General features: G+C 37.2%; 1 protein-coding gene across 2 annotated transcripts in view; it reads left to right on the top strand.

The window, feature by feature from the left end:
• The window catches only part of ATP8A1 (ATPase phospholipid transporting 8A1), a 121,814-nt gene that overhangs the window by 64,738 nt on the left and 35,136 nt on the right, over positions 1 to 21,940 (top strand). For both annotated transcript variants that reach the window (XM_063310654.1, XM_063310655.1), the window contains 4 exons: positions 4,913 to 4,997; positions 6,721 to 6,860; positions 18,662 to 18,800; positions 20,635 to 20,699. In XM_063310654.1, coding sequence (XP_063166724.1) covers positions 4,913 to 4,997; positions 6,721 to 6,860; positions 18,662 to 18,800; positions 20,635 to 20,699 — 429 coding nt within the window. The remainder of the gene's footprint in view (positions 1 to 4,912; positions 4,998 to 6,720; positions 6,861 to 18,661; positions 18,801 to 20,634; positions 20,700 to 21,940) is intronic.

The following is a 21,940-nucleotide window of genomic DNA, read 5'->3' as shown; positions in this document are numbered from 1 at the left end:
AAGCTTTGTACCAGCATCCCAAGTGAGAGGATTTCTGTTACCTAGCACAGAGGTGGCTCTTTTTTTTCCTCACTATCACTGGCATTTAGAGTGTCTTCTTTCAGTGGAAATACTTGGTTAATAGTCTTACCACAGTCTTTAGAAAGAGAAGATGGTCTTCATACAAAAAAATCAAAAAAGGTAGCAACAAGTAGCTGTGTGTGTTACCAACGCACTACTACATTAGTAGTAGTAGTAGTAGTAGAAGTACCACTGCATTTTAAACCAGTTGAAGCTTCCAGGTGGTCTTCAAGTTGCAGTAGTCAAGCTGGGAGGTGACCAGGTCATGAGTGACTGTCTGAAGGGCCTCCCGATCTAGAAAAGGGCACACCTGATGTATTAGATGGAGCTGTACAAAGGCCTTCCTGGCCACAGCTGCCACCTGCTCATTGAGCAGGAGCTGTGAGTCCAGGAAGACGCCCAGATTCTGCACCAGTCTTGAATGGGGAAGTGCTAGCCCATCCAAGGTTAAAAATGGAACATCTCCAGATCTGGGTGGCCCAAACACCCACAGCCACTCAGTCCTCATCCAAAGCCACACAGCCTCCACTGAGACAGAACCTCAAGAGCTTCATTTGGTCAGCACGGGGTCATAAGATATAATTGGGTATAATCAGCATAGTGATGATACTGAACCTCAGATCGGCAGATACTCACCCAGCAGTTTCATGTAGATGTTGAACAGGAGCGGGGAGAGAGTAGAACCATGAGGCACCCTCACAAAGGAGGGCCCTAGGAAGCAATCTCTCCCCCGCAACCAACACCGACTGAAATCATCCCTGGAGAAAGGAAGAGAACCATTGTACAATGGTGCCCCCATCCCTAGCTCACGGAGCTGACTCAGAAGAATACCATGGCCAATAGTATAAAAGCCACTGAGTGATCAAGGAACACAAGGATGGATGCACCACTTCCATCCCTGCTCTACCACAGGTCATCTATAGGCACAACCAAAGCTGTCTCAGTACTAAATCCAGGCCTGAAACCTGACTGAAAGAGGTCTAGATAATCCGCTTCCTCCAGGGTTCTCATCAGCTGCAGACCAATCACCTTCCCCAGAAAGGGTAGGTGGGAGAGTAGACAATCATTTTCAAAAACCATTCAGTCCAAGGACAGCCTCTTGAGAAGGTACACCACCATCTCTTTTAAGGCAGGAGATACCACCCCCTCCATCAAAAAAGGCAGCCCCACAGCTTGGACCTGACTGTAGGTCACATCCTTGGCTGCTTGTAATGACCCAGGAGGGGTCAGGGTCTGGTAAACAGTGGCCAAGCTAACCCTCTCCACATCCTCAGGAATCACTCATCCCAGATCACAGCACCAGACCATGCCCCAGGCACCTCAGCCTGACCTGCCCAGAGTCCAAGTGGGAGTGGATATGAGCTATTTTATCTGCCAGACAGTCTGAATAATCCTCACAACAGCCCAGTAGGTGTTTCCCCCAGTAGGGACCGAGTCACTCTAAACAGAGCTGTTGCTTGGCTATCAGCAAACACAGTAAGAGCAGAGAAATACTGACTTTTTACTGCCCTTATCACTACTAATGTGGGCTCTTACTTGTGTCTGGTCAGACTTGCTGTGAGTTTTCCTTCAACAGTGTGGTAGGTATCTCTTCTGGCACTTCATCTCCCGGAGCTTCTAAGTAAACCAAGGAGTGCACAGGGAGAGGCCACATAGGGAGTAAGACCAAGCTATATAGTAAGCAGTATACACATGGCCACTATGCAGAGTATTCAGGGCAGATTTGTGGAAGAGCTACAGATAGGCAAAAAGAATAAGATAATCCCACTGTGCAAGAAGTCTGCTCACCCTGTACTGGATGTTACTGAGTTTGTTTTATACAAACAAGCAGAGCAAACATTTTGTAATAGCACAACTCTGCCCATAGGGTGAAGGGCGGTAGGTTTCAAACTTCATTTCTCAGAAGCCATTTGGATCCACACCCCCTAGTTCTTCCTCCTGCTCTCTCTACCACCATCTATATTCTAAGGGACACTTCACTTGCTGTCCTCCCTCCTAACCCCAGAGTGTGAAATAAAAAGGGTCCGTCACCTTGGCTCCTGGCCCTGTAACATTGCTTGGATATATCAGCCCTTCCTCCCACTTTTTGGGAGATCGACTCACAAAAGAGAATGTGGCAGTCTCTTTTAGTCTAATAATTGTTGGATTGACCCTAGTCTTGAAGAGACACAACAAGTCTTGAATGCTGACCATTTTTTCATTTTACCTCCCTTCAGTTAATATTTCTGAGTTTCTATAATTGTACTGACCAATCTGTGCAATTCTTGTCCTATGGCTGAGATTATGTCTAATGTTTCCCTAAATTTTGCTCTACGCTCCCATTGTTCTGTCTGTTTCCATGTCCTATTATTATGTCAGTTACCCTATTTTTCAGCCTATATTCTTAGAACCATGTTGTTATTATTTCTGTTTTATATTTCAATATCTATGCTCTTTATTTATGCTCTCAGCCTTGTCAAGGGACTCATGTCTGTCTCTTACTTCCTTTCTATAACGTTCTTAATGCATTCTCTGCTAAAGCCTATAGATGGCTTCTGCTCTTTTCTTGCTGCTCTGCTTCTTTTTGAGCTGAGGAAGATGTGTGGCATGTTCTTCTTTTCAGTTTTACAGAAACACTTTTGCCTTCTCACTGATGGGGTGGGGGAACAACTCTCCAAAGTCTGGTTTTTCCCTACTATGGCTTCAGTTTCATAGCTGGCCTTTTTTGTTTGTTTTACACATACTTGGATTCCAGTTCTTGCAGATGGTGCTGAGCAGCTGCCATAGCTGAGGAGAAGACACTTCATCCCCCAGGGGATTCCAGCTCTTTTCTGTTCTGTTCTTTCTGGGCTCATTTTTCTGCTGGATATGATGCACGTGCATCTAACTCCAAGGACTTGAAACAACTACTTTCTTTGTCACTGCACAAATCTACCAATGGGGAGGTCTGGAAACAGTGGAGGAAGGAGGGAGCACAAGCATTTGCCATTAGCCCTGCTTTCTCTCCTTCCACACCTAAACAAAATCAAATTTTATTCAAAGCTACACACAACTTAAAACTAATGGAAAATGAAGTATAATACTCCACTCAGACCACAAGATGGTGCTGCTCCCCTACATGATGCTTGTTTGAATATTCAACTCCAGATTTTATAGAGCTCCAGCTTATGAAAGAAAAATGCTGATTTAAAGTATAAAGCTTCAATTCATGACTGCAGTCCAAAATATATAATTCAGAATTCTACACTACACCCCAATTAATACAGAGAGAAAAACATGAGAGACAATTTTTATATTTATTTATTTGATGTACACTGCCACACTCAGAAAACAGCTCTTAAAAATAATAGTGATTTAACTAATACACACAAAATAATCAAAATGTTTAACTACAGATTCCTAGCTAAATAATATCATATTTTTACAGAAATAAGTAGAACTTTTGAAACGTGTGTTCCCCCTGCTTCCCTTTTACCTAGATTTACTTTTTCTTTGAAATTCCAATCAGTTAATATTGTCATGAGTAAGGACAAATATCAGTTAATTCTGAAACTCTAGGGAGATGTTAAATCTGCTGTTTTCTGCCTCAGCCCAGCAGCTTCTCCTCTGAAAACTCCTTTCAAAAGCAGCTTCAGTTCATATCTAGGAAAGAAGGAGCAGCTTGGATCCTCATCTTTGTCATGACGCAGAGCCTGGATCATCTCCTACCTTATGTGGTTGAATTGTTTACAATTCATCTGGCCACTTCCACACGTGCTCTTCGGACCACTTCAAAATTTGAGAGCTGAGGGTTATTTTTCCCCTCGTTCTGCTATTGGTTTATCATAAACCAAAACAAAACTGTGTCTCCCCTCCCCCACGCCAAATGCTGTAGCTCTGCAGAGTTGAGGGGCAATTTTTTTTCCCTTTGGTGAGAAATCTTGAGTCACACTGCCCCTTGGCTCTGAGCTTTTCCTGGTACCTTAGAATGCATCTTCCATTCCCCGCAGTCCAGGCATCACAACAGCAAGCAACCAGCATAGGAATCCACCCAAAGGCTGAAGTGTGTGTCACAGTGTCATGATGCAAACCCTGTGACTTATGGACTTGTGTCAGATGTCAGGAAGCAAGTATGAAAGGTTGGGATTTGTGTCAACAACCAGATGAAAAATTAACGTATTACGTTATTAGGTACTGATACTACATCAAAGCAGCTGAACCTATATCAGAAAAGAGAAAAGTTAGCCAAGGAAGGCAAAAGATTTGGGACAGCCACCTGATAGATTTAGGCTATCTCGATGCTAGCGACCAGAATGAGGCAGTGAGATCACTTCACTCTTGGTGCCAAGAAACTCCATGGATGTATCCCTTTATTACCTGGAGCTGAGCCTGATTCAAAGAAGTTAATAGCTTTACATCAGTGAATGAATAAATGATTTCGGTGCTCCTTTTGAAAAAGAAACTAATCTAGGACCATACAGCATTAACATAAACTCTAATGGAATAGTAGATATTGTTGCAGTCATCTGCAAGACAAATCCCAGAACTCATTTACACATCCAATTCATAGTTCACAGTCCAGTAAAAATTGTAAAGGATTGTTGCATACAGTATTGTTTTCAATCAGCCTTTGTGCTAGTATAAAAATGTAGCAGTTTTTGCTACATAGTGGTGATTTTAAAAAATCATTCTTCTGTTTCCTTATGCTGAACTTTTTATGGAAAATGGGATATACATTTTTAAGTAGATAAATAAGTGGCAATTACCTGCAATACTATACTTCACGTTAAAAAATGTAGTTTTTGCTATACAGCGTCATCTTCTGGCCTAGTTTGCTTTTTAATTTTTTAATGCTCAACAAAATAGATTTTACTTCAATGTGTTATTACTATAGGATACAGTAATTTATGATCGTCTGGCTGAAAATTCAAGATACAAAGAAATTACTTTGAAACATTTAGAGCTATTTGCTACTGAAGGTGAGTATAGTATTACTATTTAATTACAATAGCACATTGTGATAAATAATTGAGGTAATAGTAATAATATAAATGTGCGCTGTTGATAATTACTTTAAAACATTGCTTTCTTTATTTCAGCTAGTCCATTGCAGAGTGGTTTTTTTTCCTTTTTTTAACTCTGATAAACATTTTGCATGTTCCTTATTTTCTCTGTACTTAATTAACTCTCATTTGTCAACAAGTGATTGAAAAGCGTTGCATCTCATTGGAAAAGTCAGTTTGAAATTCTATGCAACAATTAGCAAAGACAAAGAACATGTATGAACAAACACTAGTTCTTTGGCCAGGTTGAAGTATATAAAAAATATTTATTATACCTGAAACATGGGTTTTTCTCTCATAAGAAAGATTGTGACTTCCTTGGGAGAACAGATTAGTAACCACCAGTTGCTTGCAGATCAGCTGGTTCTCATGCCTGTGAAGATAACAGCCTGTAGGCAATAGGTTGATCATTCCCTTTTTTTTTCTTGTCCCTATGTAAATTTAGAGTACTAAGCAAATTAGCATATTACTCCAATGTTTATTTTTATATACTTGTATGTTTTAATCCACTTTCCCCTAAATATATTTTTACTTTAGTTAAAGGTTAATTGTTCTAAATATCTTGACTTTTTTCTATATCACTAAGATACAATATTTAGGAAGGCAAGTGATGAAGTTTGAAAGTTAAGACAGTTCTCATGTACATTGGTATATCTGGACACAGATTTAGATTTTGAGGGGAAACTGTTACATACTAGCATAACTTTGACACTGATTCAGGATTATGAGAGAGGGTGGGAGGATTTATTTGTTTGTTATCCAATTTATGTAGCCACCCATCTCACAACAGGAACTCTGGGTAGCTCACAGCATTTTAAAAATAATGCAATAGCGTAATATAAAACAAACAATAGCCAAAGCATTCTAAACAAATAATAACCACATCATGGGCTCTAACTAACATTCCAACTCCAATGCCTGGGAACATAGCTACATCGTAAGAGCCTGCTGAAAAGGCCAGCAGGGCGGAGACCAATCTAATCTCAGGGGGAATGGTGTTTCAGATGGGAAGGTGCAGCAGCAAAAAGGCCATGCTTCCTGAGTCCACAAAACAACATTCTTTAACTGATGGGACCCGTAGCATACCTGTCCTGCTGGATCTAACAGGATAGGAAGAAACAACTAGGGGAGAGGCAGTCCTGCAAATAACCTGGCCCTATGCCATGAAGGGCCTTATAGGGGATCACCAGCTCCTTGAATTACACCTAGAAGCACACTGGAAGCCAGTGCAGCTCACAGAACAGAGTTGTAACATGCATGCTGAGGAGCATTCGTAATTGCCTGCACCACTACATTCTGTACCAGCTACAGCTTCCAGATGCTCTTCAAGGTCAGCCCCATATAGAGTGCATTGCAGCAATCCACCTCAGGCCAGCAGTGGGTTATGGTATATGTGTTTAAGTGATTGCTTTGATAATACTACTATGTGTTGTTTTGGTATTTCTATGCCCCTAGGTAGCAAATTATGATGGAATTATTGCAGTTGCTGTTGCTCATTTAAAGATTCAGAAAGAATTTATATTTCCAAATTCTAAGTGATTGCAGACTTCAAAGAAAAATAACTGTCTATAATCTAGTTGAATCCAAAGTTACAAAAGAGAAGTAGTAGTTACTGAACATTATGTGGCTATTTCTATAGGTTTGAGAACACTCTGTTTTGCTGTTGCTGAGATTACAGAAAGTGATTATCAGGAGTGGCTGAATGTGTATCAAAGAGCTGCAACTTCTATTCAGAACAGAGCACTAAAGCTTGAAGAGAGTTACGAACTAATTGAAAAAGTAGGTGGTCCACATTGCTGAACTTTTTATATTTTATATACTTTATGCAATGGATCTTTATTGAAATTCATGTAAATTATGTGTAGATTTTATTATAAATTACAATTGTAGTTTGGAATTGATTGAATACATTTTTAAAAAGGTCAGATGTAAGTATTGTCCATTTATTCTGGGAAAAGATGACAAAAATCAGTTTAAAGTGTTGCTCTTTATATTTATAATTTTATTAAGGATTTTAATTACAATAGTAAAATCTAATACAGAGAGAGAGGTGCAAAGGGGAAGGGAAAAACATAGAAAAGAGAAAGAAAAAAAGGAAAGAAAGAATATGGTAAAGAAAGAGAAAAAAAATATAAAGAAGTGACTTTCAACCTTCATCACAAGTATAAACACTTTTTGTAACTCTTCACCCCCTCTTAGTTTACAGTCCATGATCTCTTCATCCCATATCCCTTCTCTTATCTATAGACAAATCCATAAAGCATCATCTTTTCAGTCCTGGTGTCGGCAGAAAGTCCATTAAGGGTTACCAGTAATAATAACGTATCTTATGTTAACCTCTTCAGCAAAGGATCGTTACCTTGTCGTGGTGCTGGAGCTTGAGCACCTCAATGATGCCATGAGCTAAACCGTGAAGGGCCACCCAAGACGGGAAGGTCATGACAGAGAGGTCAGACTAAATGCGATCCCTGAGGAAGGTAATGGCAACCCACCTCAGTATTCTTGCCGTGAAAACTAAATGGATCAGTACAACCAGAGATATGTCGGTATACCATCGGAAGATGAGACCCCCAGGTCGGAAGATGGTCAAAATGCTACTGGGGAGGAACAGAGGATGAGCTCAACTAGCCCCAGACGTGATGACGCAGCTAGCTCAAAGCCGAAAGGACGGCTAGCGGCCGACGGTGCTGGTGGTGAACGGCGAATCCGATGTTCTAAGGATCAACACACCATCGGAACCTGGAATGTAAGATCTATGAGCCAGGGCAAATTGGATGTGGTTATTGGTGAGATGTCAAGATTAAAGATAGACATTCTGGGCGTCAGTGAACTGAAATGGACTGGAATGGGCCACTTCACATCAAATGACCACCAGATCTACTACTGCGGACAAGAGGACCACAGAAGAAATGGAGTAGCCTTCATAATTAATAGTAAAGTGGCTAAAGCAGTGCTTGGATACAACCCAAAAAATGATAGAATGATCTCAATTCGAATTCAGGGCAAGCCATCTAACATCACAGTGATCCAAATATACGCCCCAACCACAAATGCTGAAGAAGCTGAAGTAGAGCAGTTCTATGAGGATCTGCAGCACCTACTGGACAACACGCCTAAAAGAGATGTTATTTTCATCACAGGAGACTGGAATGCTAAGGTGGGCAGTCAAATGACACCTCGAGTTACAGGTAAGTATGGCCTGGGAGAACAAAACGAAGCAGGACACAGGCTGATAGAATTTTGCCAAGACAATTCACTCTGCATAACAAACACTCTCTTCCAACAACCTAAGAGACGGCTTTATACATGGACTTCACCAGATGGACAACACCGAAATCAGATTGATTACATCCTTTGCAGCCAAAGGTGGCGGACATCTGTACAGTCGGTAAAAACAAGGCCTGGAGCTGACTGTAGTTCAGATCACGAACTTCTTCTTGCACAATTTAGGATCAGACTCAAGAGATTAGGGAAGACCCACAGATCAGCTAGATATGAGCTCACTAATATTCCTAAGGAATATGCAGTGGAGGTGAAGAATAGATTTAAGGGACTGGACTTAGTAGATAGGGTCCCGGAAGAACTCTGGACAGAAGTTGGCAGCATTGTTCAGGAGGCAGCAACAAAATACATCCCAAAGAAAGAGAAAACCAAGAAGGCAAAATGGCTGTCTGCTGAGACACTAGAAGTAGCCCAAGAAAGAAGGAAAGCAAAAGGCAACAGTGATAGGGGGAGATATGCCCAATTAAATGCAAAATTCCAGAGGTTAGCCAGAAGAGATAAGGAATTATTTTTAAACAAGCAATGCGCGGAAGTGGAAGAAGACAATAGAATAGGAAGGACAAGAGACCTCTTCCAGAAAATTAGAAACATTGGAGGTAAATTCCAGGCAAAAATGGGTATGATCAAAAACAAAGATGGCAAGGACCTAACAGAAGAAGAAGAGATCAAGAAAAGGTGGCAAGAATATACAGAAAACCTGTATGTCATGTTCTCATTCTAATGTCTGGTTAACATTGTAACGTTTCACATGTCATTCTCTGTTCCGTATCCCTTCACCCGGGGTTTTTCCATTCTGTTGCACTCCCTTGTTTTGAGGACTTGGAATGCATGTTTGGGTTTGCGCTCCTGTTCAAGGTTACGTTCCCAGGCGCGTCTAACGGCATTCAGCACCTGGGAGGGGGAGCGTCCTGACGGGCGAAGGGGCGGGACCTACCCACAAGCAAGGCTTTTAAGTTTGTATTTGGCGCGCTTTTGCTCATTCTCAGCTTTCTCTGTATTTGCATACTATTCCTTTAATAAATCAGTTATCTTTAAGCCCGAGCTTGTGAGACTGAGTATTTGGGTTTAGGCAATCATTACACTGTATAGGAAGGATAACAATATCGGGGATAGCTTTGACAGTGTGGTCGGTGAGCTAGAGCCAGACATCCTGAAGAGTGAGGTTGAGTGGGCCTTAAGAAGCATTGCTAATAACAAGGCAACAGGAGACGACGGCATCCCAGCTGAACTGTTCAAAATCTTGCGAGATGATGCTGTCAAGGTAATGCATGCTATATGCCAGCAAATTTGGAAAACACAAGAATGGCCATCAGACTGGAAAAAATCAACTTGTATCCCCATACCAAAAAAGGGAAACACTAAAGAATGTTCAAACTATCGAACAGTGGCACTCATTTCACATGCCAGTAAGGTAATGCTCAAGATCCTGCAAGGTAGACTTCAGCAGTTCATGGAGCGAGAATTGCCAGACGTACAAGCTGGGTTTAGAAAAGGCAGAGGAACTAGAGACCAAATTGCCAATATCCGCTGGATAATGGAAAAAGCCAGGGAGTTTCAGAAAAACATCTATTTCTGTTTTATTGACTATTCTAAAGCCTTTGACTGTGTGGACCATAACAAATTGTGGCAAGTTCTTAGTGGTATGGGGATACCAAGTCATCTTGTCTGCCTCCTGAAGAATCTGTATAACGACCAAGTAGCAACAGTAAGAACAGACCACGGAACAACAGACTGGTTTAAGATTGGGAAAGGAGTACGGCAGGGCTGTATACTCTCACCCTACCTATTCAACGTGTATGCAGAACACATCATGCGACAAGCTGGCCTTGAGGAATCCAAGGCTGGAGTTAAAATCTCTGGAAGAAACATTAACAATCTCAGATATGCAGATGATACCACTTTGATGGCTGAAAGTGAAGAGGAACTGAGGAGCCTTATGATGAAGGTGAAAGAAGAAAGTGCAAAAGCTGGTTTGCAGCTAAACCTCAAAAAAACCAAGATTATGGCAACCAGCTTGATTGATAACTGGCAAATAGAGGGAGAAAATGTAGAAGCAGTGAAAGACTTTGTATTCCTAGGTGCAAAGATTACTGCAGATGCTGACTGCAGTCAGGAAATCAGAAGACGCTTAATCCTTGGAAGAAGAGCAATGACAAATCTCGATAAAATAGTTAAGAGCAGAGACATCACACTGACAACAAAGGCCCGCATAGTTAAAGCAATGGTGTTCCCTGTAGTAACATATGGCTGCGAGAGCTGGACCATAAGGAAGGCTGAGCGAAGGAAGATCGATGCTTTTGAACTGTGGTGTTGGAGGAAAATTCTGAGAGTGCCTTGGACTGCAAGAAGATCCAACCAGTCCATCCTCCAGGAAATAAAGCCAGACTGCTCACTTGAGGGAATGATATTAAAGGCAAAACTGAAATACTTTGGCCACATAATGAGAAGACAGGACACCCTGGAGAAGATGCTGATGCTAGGGAGAGTGGAAGGCAAAAGGAAGAGGGGCCGACCAAGGGCAAGATGGATGGATGATATTCTAGAGGTGACGGACTCGTCCCTGGGGGAGCTGGGGGTGTTGACGACCGACAGGAAGCTCTGGCGTGGGCTGGTCCATGAAGTCACGAAGAGTCGGAAGCGACTAAACGAATAAACAACAACATGTTAACCTAGATCAAATAAATCAACTTTATATTCCTTCATTTTATTTCTAACAGTCTTAACCTTTAGTCCATTAAAGTAATGTCATAGAATTTGATTTCTTTTCATTTCTTCTTTGTCCCTTCTCAACAAGATTCTTCAAAGTTTTAATATGCCTCTTTTGTAAATCTAATTTTAAAAAATTATCCAGGTCATTGTCTTGGTTTATTATTTGTATTTCCCTTTCGATTTTTGAAACATCAACCAGTTTCTTTTATATGTCGAGTGAGACATCCTTTTCCATGTCATTCTCATAGCCTGTCATTTGTTGATCCACTTTCAGTGCCATCTCTGTCTTGTCAAATAAAACTTGTTCCTCATCTGCCATTTCTTCCATAATGTCTTTTGGATAATCTATCCATAGAAGCAAACATTGCTATTGACATTGTTGATACTAAATTCTGATTCCATTTTTCAAAAGTGTCCTTCAGTATTTTCAATGTTACAATGTTTTGCATCATTTTAAGCGTCCCAGTTAATTAGCTGTTAATCAGGCTTGTGTATTTTTCTCCTTTAACTGAAATATTTACTTCCCTCTAGTGTCCAATTTTTGAAATTACTTATCTTTATTGCGTCTTGCAAAAAGTCCAGACAAATCTATTTCCCACAGGAAGGATTCTTTATAATTAATTCCAAAATCTTATTCCAAATTTATCTGGATCCTTAATCCACTTATAACTTTATAAGTTCAAAGTCTTATTTAGCTTTTTGCTGTTCATTTAATTTTTAAAAAATTCTTAAGTTTATGATTAAAACGTTCTTTTGTTAAGAATTGAAGGCAAACACACCTGGCGTTGATCCGAAGGTCTCCGACAGCTTAACAGTAGTTAAGCGTTTCTGAATGTGATCATAAAAGAAAGTTTGAGAACTTTGCGTCCTTTAAAAGGTGCTGACGGTGGATTTTTCTAAAGCTGGGGGTGAAGGAGTATGGCGGCAGGACGAGCGATGTAAGAGCTCGAGAATATTCTCATCTACAACGCAGGACGAAGGTGGCTTTGCGGAGTCGGAGAGACAGGCAAACCACGGAGGCAGCACTGGAAGAAGAGCTCTGCCGACAAAGACCTGCAGCGGCTTTGGAGCGGCTGGTGAAAGCTTTAACTTCCTTCTTGTCACTTTCACTTTCGCCATAAAAGAGCAGCCGGGAAGCCAGGAAGCAAGAACTGTAGAGCCTGCGTGAGTAGCCTAGCTTTCTAGGCAATTCTGCTGCCCCCTTCACTTCAATGAAAGGAACAATAATTACTGACTAAATAAAGAAAAAAGAAGAAACTTCCTAAGTAAGGGGGGGGAAAAAACTTTACGATTGGGGGAAAAATCTTCATTATAAGTCCTTGCTGCGATAAGGGGAAAACTGATTTATTTAATTAATTCATCACAGCATATTGTAATATACTATAGCTTTATATAAATACTTAAGCATATTTTGTACTGTATAAGTAGAAATAGATATTGTATATTGTAACATATAAACAAATAGTGTATTAGGATTAATAGTTAAGCTAAAAAATTAAGGATATTTACAAAACAAAATGAATACAAGAAGACAGATTAGGAGAGGCTCAGAAGCAGGGGAAGGTGAATGGTTGAAAGCCATGTTTGAAGACTTTACACAAAAAACAATTCAAAACATCACTCAAAATTTAACTCATTTATTGGAAGAGAAAATTGATGGCTTTGAGAAAAGATTAGACCATAAGTTAGGGACAATGGACAAAATAATAAAAGCAGATATCCAAGAAGTAAGAGAAAGAGTGGAGAAATTAGAATGGGAAAAGGACACTGAATTAGACCGTTTAACTGTGTTAGAGTTAAAAGAAAAAGAATACTGTATTAGGTTTAGGATTAAGAAAAAAAAGAGCCAGAAATTAGAGAAATAGTGATTCAAATGCTTGCCAATTTAATTGACTGGGATGAAGAAAAATTAGAAGAAAATATAGAAAAAATATATAGAGTTAACTTGAAATATGCAAAGGTTCATAGGAAACCAAGAGACATAATAATTGAATTTGCAAGAAAGAAGACAAAAGAATTGATAATACAGGCCTCTTATGGTAAAAAAAAATTAACATTGAAGGAGAGGAAATCATGATACTGAAGGAGATACCACTGAAAATACTTGAGAAGAGAATACTTTTTTCTTACTGATGTCTAAAAAGAAATAAAATTCCCTTCAGATGGGAAATTCTGGAGGGAGTTAATGTTATGTTTAAACAACAAAGATACAAATTGAATACTATCTCAAAACCACAGGAATTTCTTAAAAAACATAAGAAAGATCTGGAAACAGATGCAGAGGGGAGTGACAGATTTAAAAGTAAAGAAAGTAAAGGAAAGTGTCTAGATTCTGAAGACCCCAGTGTAGAAGAATTAGCTTCTAGCTCTAAAGAGTTTACAATACTTCTCTCAAATGAATGAACTAAAATGCCTCTCCTGGAACATAAATGGAGTCAACTCCCCAGTTAAAAGGAAAAAAGTTTTTCATTATTTTATTGAAACAAGATATTATATGTCTTCAGGAAACGCACATTGCTAAAAAAGATAAATATTTGATAAACAAGAAATTAGGAAATGAATTTATAACAGCAAGTGAAAAAAAAAACATGGAATTGTAATATATGCAAAGTCTCATTTAAACTCTAACTTGGTAAGTACTGACAAAAATGGAAGATATATAATAATAGAAGTAGAACTGCCAAGCCTTAAAGTATTAGTGGTTGGAGTATATGCCCCGAATGATAATCAGAAATTTTTTTTATCAAAATTTACTTAATGTACTTTCTGAACTACCCTATAATAATTGGATTATGATGGGAGATTGGAATGGGGTTACTTTACCTATCATTGATAGAAAGTCTGAACAACAAATTTTAAAAAATCAAGGAAAATTACCTCAGACTTTTTTTGATATGACCAAAAATTTGGCTATTGTAGATGCCTGGAGACATAAAAATGGCTTGGCCAGAGATTATACCTTCTACTCAGATAGATTCAAATCGTTCTCCAGGATTGATATGATATGGCTATCTAAAAATCTGGCAAATAAAATATCTGATGTAACAACCCTCCCCAGATCCTTCTCAGACCATAACCCGATTCAATTGAGCATAAAACTCCACCCAAAAAATTATACGTGGAGATTAAATGAAACTTTGCTGAGAAATAAAGAATTTGTAGAAGATTGCAAAAAGAAACTAAAGGAATTCTTTGAATGGAATCTAAATAAAGAAGTAAGTATTGGTACTGTGTGGGATACTAGTAAGGCCTATATGCGAGGGTTCTTTATGTATCAAAATAGGTGTTTGAAAAGGAAAGCACAACAAAAAACTCAAATAATTTTAGATCAAATTAAGTTAAAAGAAAAAGAGGTCCAATTAAAGCCATCTGATGAGGAAATAAATCGCCAAATAAAAATTTTGCAACAACAATTAAAAATACTTACAACAGATGAAATTGAAAGGAAACTATATCAAACAAAGAAACTTCGAACATGCTAATAAAGCGGGTAAATGGTTGGCATATAAATTAAGAAAAGATAAGGGAAAAAAAACATTACCAAAATTCGAGAAAATGGGGAAGAATTAGTTGACAATGAAAAAATTAAGGCATTTTAGAACTTTTTTACAAATTTATATAAGAAACAGGAAATATCAATTGACAAAATTGAAAACTATTTGCTAAAACACAATTTAAAGAAACTAACTACAGATCAAAAAGCAACAATTAACAACCCCATTACAACACAGGAAATTATAGATGCTATTAGAAAACTGAAAACAGGCAAAGCCCCAGGACAAGATGGTTTTTCTGCAGGGTACTATAAATATTTCCAAGATCAAATACTACTACCGTTTAAGGATTTATTGAATATGATTGGATCAGGAAATCCAATACCTCAATCTTGGTCTGAGGCGAATATTATATTAATTCCGAAAGAGAAACAGGATCCGACACTATGTAGAAATTATAGGCCTATTTCGCTACTGAATAATGATTACAAAATATTTACATTAATTCTAACTGAAAGATTAAAAATTATATTACAAGAAATAATTGATCATGACCAAAGTGGATTCCTACTCCGAATACACATAAAAGATAACATAAGGACTATCATAAATATAATAGAGTATGCCCAAATTCATAATGAAAAACAGATTATGCTATTCTTTTTAGATGCAGAAAAAGCCTTTGACAATTTAAACTGGAATTTTATGCTTAAAACCTTGGAATTTATGGATTTTGGCGACACATTTATAAAGGCAGTCAAAGCAATCTATACATTCCAAAAAGCCAAAATTGTGATAAACGAAGATACAACACAAGAATGCGTAATAGAAAAAGGTACCAGGCAGGATTGTCCACTCTCCCCCTTACTATTCATATTTGTTTTGGAAGTCTTAACAGAGAATATTAGAAAGGAAAATCAGATTGAGTGAATAAAGGTAAAACAAGAAATACATAAATTAAGAGCGTTCGCAGATGATTTAGTTATTACCCTACAAAATCCACTAACATCTCTTGACTACTTATTAAAAACGCTACAAGAATATGGAGAATTAGCTGGTTTCAAAATAAATAAACAAAAAACGAAAATGATAAACTTAAATACGTCACAAAATATTCAGAATATATTAGAAGATAAATCAGGATTCTCTAGTGTTAAAAAAGTCAGATATTTAGGGATAGAGATTACAGCTAAAACTAACGATCTATACCAAAACAACTATGCAAAAATATGGAAGGAAATTCAACAAGACTTAGGGAAGTGGGAAAAACTAAATTTATCACTTATGGGGCGAATCTCTGTAATCAAAATGAATATCTTACCAAGGATGTTATTTTTATTTCAAAATATTCCAATATTATTAACTGATAAAACTTTTAAATTATGGCAAAAAGACCTATCAAAGTTCATTTGGCAAAGGAAAAGACCAAGGATTAGACTTAAATTAATGCAGGATGCTAAAGAACGAGGAGGCTGGGGTCTTCCAGATTTTAAATTATATTATGAACCATGTGGATTATTATGAGTAAAAGAGTGGAATACTTTACAAAATTATAGATTATTAAATCTAGAAGGCCACAACCTGAAATTTGGTTGGCATGGATTCCTATGGTATAACAAATTGTAAGTAAATAAAGTATTTAATAATCATTGTATTAGAAAGTCCCTTCTTAGAATTTGGGAAAAATATAAATCTACTCTAACACCCACTCTACCATTATGGATTTCCCCACAAGAAGCATATAGTAGGAGAGAAAAAACAGGAATTTGCAAATGGCTAAGATATTTGGACCTAATAAAATTTCAAGGGGCTATATATAAAATGAAAAGAAGAGATGAATTGGAAAATGAAGGACATCCATGCCAATGGTTTTTGTATTTTCAGTTAAAGGAACAATTTAAAATTGATGCCCAAAGTTACAAATTCACAAAAGATTTAACCTGGTGGGATAATTTAGTTTATGCCAACAATGACTACATGATTTCCAAAATATATAAAATGTTATTACAAATAAGAATGGCAAATGTACAAATTAAACAATGTATGATTAAATGGGAGAGAAATCTTGGACATCACATTGACTATGATGTTTGGGAAAGAATGTGGACCAAAGGGCTGAAATTTACTTTAAATTATAATTTAAAAGAAATTTTTTACAAAATGATGTACATGTGGTACATTACTCCAGACAAAATATCCAAAATGTTTCAGAATACTTCAAATGTCTGCTGGAAGTGTAAAAAAGAAACAGGAACATTTTATCATATGTGATGGACTTGTAAGAAGGCGAAAAAAATTTGGACATCTATACACAATATAATTTGTAAAATGTTGACTAAAGAAATTAATAGAACACCGGAACTCTATTTATTGGGCATCATGGACAAGGATTTGGAACATGAACATGGAAAACTTTTACGATATTTGGTCACCACAGCTAGAATTATGTATGCATCAAAGTGGAAGGAAGAACTGACCCCCTCAATGGAAGAATGGACATTTAAATCCCTGGATCTTGCGCAGATGGCAAAACTTACGGACCAGCTAAATGATAAAAATGTGGAAGATTTTCAAAATGACTGGACCCCCTTCTTCAACTATGTAGAATCGACCCAAAAATTAACGTAAATGTGTAAAACATATGAATATAATACAAGATGTAAATATTATGTATTTGACTTATATAATCTCAATAGAACTGTAGAATTATTGTAACCAAATTAGTGAATTGTGAAAAGAAATTATTTAGTTAAGGTATAAAATTATATTACTTAGGGAGTCAGAAATCCATTTCCTTTCTTTTAAACCTCTTCTTCTCTTTCTTCTTTCTCCTTTCCTTTTTTCTTTCTCTTGTTTTTGCATTTTATGTTTATTGTTGATTTGTCATTTTATGTTTGTAGTATTTGTGTAAATAATTTAATAAAGACTATTTAAAAAATTAAAAAGGTGCTGACTGTGGTTGCAAGCAAAGTGGTTATTCCCATGGTCTCCCAGTGCTCGAAACTCACCGGAAACCACTGTCTTGCAGTCTTCTCACAAGGAGAAACTGCTTGTGGGCAATCTCCCGTCCTTTTCTTGTCTGGAGACATTCCAAAGAGCCTGTCTTACTCACTGGCCCTTCATTCTTTGCTGCAGTCATTGGCTCCGATTTTCGCAGAGCCATCTTCAGTCCACCATTTCTTCCTCCAGAAGTCATACAGTTCATATATTAATGAGTATATCTTGGGTATTGGCACAGGAATCAGAAGGTGGGCATGTGCAAAAATCTGCTTCATGACACAAATTTTGCCTCTTCCATATTTCCATGTGATGTCACAGCCTGAGTATGGAAAGGTTGGAGTTTGCGTCAGGACCTCACAAGGACACTTCACAATTTTGCTGTTGTGGTGGTTACAAACAGATTTCTCTGGCCACTGGCCTTTAGGCCTTAGTACTTCGATTTGAGTAGTCCCTAAATAATGCTGAAAACCATCTTCAACCAAGGCCTACCATTATTAAATTCCTTGACAATATCCTTAAAAATACTAAAACAAAAGGAGGAAAAAACCTTTTTCCAGTTCTGTGGTTGATTTCCACCAAAATGCATATATTTCCAAAAATGATTTCAAGGGTACAACAGTCCTGATAATTTTCTCATTTTCATCACTGTATTGCTACAGACATTCAGCTCATTACCAGGGAAATGAGTCCCAGTACATTTCAGTGAAATATATCAATCTATTTCTAAATACTATACTTTCTAAAGTATATTTAGAGAGCTCTTAAATAAAACTTTAAATATGTAATCTCCTCTCATTTTTCCTGAATTTCATTGGAAACATTAAGTCTGGGCATCATTATCCTATATTTGAAACTCTCCTTTATTAGCCCCCCAGTTTTTCAATTTTTTTCCTGCGAGAAAAAGTCATTGTTAAGAAGGGACAGATGGAATAGCTGTAGAGGGCCACTTCACTGTAATATTAATGAATCTTCTATTTGGAAGGACCTTAGTTTAAGGTGTGTGTGCTCTAGTACCAGATCCTAATTCTAAATGATATTTTTTTTCTTACTTGTTTTTTTTCAAGTGGTTAATTCTCTAATATGTTCTTTCTGAAGAATCTCCAGTTACTTGGAGCTACAGCCATAGAAGATAAGCTACAAGATCAAGTGCCTGAAACAATAGAAACACTAATGAAAGCAGATATCAGAATTTGGATTCTTACTGGAGACAAGCAAGAGACAGCTATTAACATTGGTAATATGTTAATAGAGTTGTTAAACTTAAATATATGCATGTATTAAAATAATTGAAGTAAAGATGCATATTTTTCTTGGAAATAATTCAGGATTCTTTAGATTATTTTTTTTCTGATATAGGTCTACATTTCTCCCAAGGTGCCAGCAGATGTGTTTGCATTTGTTACATTTTTTAAATTAATTTTTACCAAACAAAATCAGGTAACTATATTTACAGAAATTCAAAATACATATAGAGAAAAATAAATAAATATAGAAAATACCAAGGAGATCTACTGTGATAAAAATAAAGAGACAGGTACTATACATACAAAAAATTGCCATGTATATAAGGTATACCAGATTATAGTCTATTGCTATTGAGAATAAACCATAACATCCATAAGTTTGATAAAACTGTGCTTCCTGCCTCTGATGTCTCGTTAATTTAACTTTGTCTGTAATTTTTTCTAATGTAGCAATTGAAAAAGCCTTATTAATCTACAACTCAGTTGTTATGTTATCTAGAGTTTTCCAGTGTTGCACAATTATTGTTTTGGCTGCTAAGATTAAATAAACAATAAGTTCTTTATTTTTAAGCTTATGATTGGTCCTGTAAATAAATTCAGTAAGGCTAACTCTGGGGGGCATTCAGTTCTTTGATTAGTGATGGTACTTATCTCCCCAAAAATTTTATCCAGAAGGGTATAACTTTATCACATGACAACCACAAATGAAAAAATGACTTTTTATTTTTAACAACCTTGCATTTGTTACATAGAGAGAGACACCTTCTCCTGGTTATTGAGGAAGGGATGGAAGTATAGCTAGCCAAAGAGGCTCTGGCTGGCTACCAGATAAATGGGTGTTTTTAGCTAGAGGAAAGGAAGAAGAGGCCATATGAGATCAGTTGTGGGCCAGTGAAGGAACAGGTTATTCCCTGGCTTTCACATAAATCCAGCAATCACAGAATGGAACATAGCAACAACTAATAACTAATACAAATTAATAATTATTAATTTATTAAATACTATATATTGGGTGTATTATGTTAATGATCAATATTGGATATTGTTGCATAAATATTGATTATCATTACATTTATAGATATTATTAATTATTGATTAATTAATAATGCCTGTACTCACTACATAATTTAATTAAAGGCTAAGCTACCAAGTGGCAGCTTCGTGAAATGTACCAAGTGGTAATTACCAAGTGCCATCAAATTCCCCAGAAAAGTTTCAACAGGTCTCTCATTTCTGGCTTTTCTCTTTAATAATGTGATAGCAATGTGGCTGCCCCTGTAAGCATGTTTCTGTTCAACAACTCACAAATTGTTGTCTCATAAAGAATATTGTCATTTTTAATGGTGTGAGAAGTTTTGTAAATCCTTTGGAACTATCCATAATCCTGCAGTTCTGTGACTTACAGTGTGATCTGAACTTCATCTAACTCCTGTTAATATATACAGAGATTCAGGTTAAACAACACACAAAACAATGCATGGAGGAGGGTCACTCAAACTTACACCTTATTTTATTTCTTTATGGTCCCAGGCCAGTAAATTCCACTTGATTCTTATGTCACCGATTTCAGCTTCTGACTCAATTTACCCTCTTAAGAGATTATTCTATGGTTTAACATATTTTTTCATATAAAGATAATGAATGTTGGCTGAATATGTTCTATAAAAGCATGACACAATACACTGTTTTGTGTGTTTTTTGTTTAACCAGAATAAGATAGAATGCATTTTAGTGTCACAGAGTTAGAAGTCATGTTTATATCTTTATGCATTGTAATCACAATTTTTAAAAATTTTAACACAATAACATACTTTTTCCTAATAGGACATTCATGTAAACTCTTGAGAAAGAACATGGGGCTAATTGTCATAAATGAAGGCTCTCTTGATGTAAGTATAACCTAACATTTGAATCAATGTCTATGTATTGGGCATAGATTCTTTAAAAATCTTTCAAGAAATAAATATGGATTAATTTTTTATATTCTGATTAACAGGAAGCATATAACTGCAAAGCATTTTTCTTGTTTGATCTAAATATCTTTCTGAAAATTATGCTGTAGAAAATGTTGATATTAAGCTACTGCTGGGCTAAATATAGTCACGCAGGAAAAATCATGTGTCATTCCCATGCATATTCTGTTTAGGAACAGAGCTTCCACGACCACTGAAGCTAACACTTCTTTTTAAAAAAGAAATCTTACATTTAAGAGGTAAAATTCCCCTCCCAGCTGCACATATGCACATGATCACTCTCTTTCTCTTTCTCTCATGCACGTACAAACATGCACATAGAAGCTTAGAAGATCTCCTAACTCTTGAGACTTGGTGATCTGTTATAGAGGGCATCCTTCTCCACTGTATATACAGAAAGCATCCGGGTTGAATACTTTAGCCTAACAATAGAAAAATAGGTTGAAGAACGTTACGGAAGGATGGATAATAACATTATGTTAGTTGAACAAAGCAGACTGTACAAATTTTTAAAAGGTGACAACCAAAAGGTCAGTTTGCAATTTTCATAACAGTGGAAGATGTTTCATATTACCTATGAAGGAGATTAATTTAATGCCAGTTCCCCCAAATAACCACACCAAGATGTTAAAGCTCAGATGCAATTATAAGAAACTAACAGCCAATAAGAAGGCTCAATATACAGCTACAGTTTGGTCTGAGCTAGAAAAGTCAGCAAAAGGGTCTAATCCAGTCATATTTTGGAATATCGTATCTGGCATGTTGAAGGAGCGTAAGCTCCTACTTGATATCCCCATTTCAGTTTCAGTCTGGGAGGATTTCTATACTACCCTATTTGCCAGCTCCAAGCAGGACTATCCTGAAAAGATGACTACTGAGCCTCTGACCCTTGATAATTTTCCTCCTTGGCTACCAGTAACAGTGACAGAAATTAAACACATCATCCACTCACTGAAACCCAATAAGGCACCTGGCAAAGACTTCCTACCACCAGAACTTTTCAGAACACACACTGACTGGTGGGCTCCACTATTGGCAGGACTCTTTACATACATAGACAACACCAGCCATATTCCAGCAGGATGGGAACTTTCCATCATAGTTCCCATACACAAAAAGGGAGACAAGGAAGACCCTAAAAATTACAGACCCATAAG

The sequence above is a fragment of the Candoia aspera genome, chromosome 8 (genome assembly GCF_035149785.1).
Source record: "Candoia aspera isolate rCanAsp1 chromosome 8, rCanAsp1.hap2, whole genome shotgun sequence".
In the NCBI taxonomy this organism is placed as follows: Eukaryota; Metazoa; Chordata; class Lepidosauria; order Squamata; family Boidae; genus Candoia; species Candoia aspera.
This window is presented reverse-complemented; position numbering and strand designations above follow the sequence as displayed.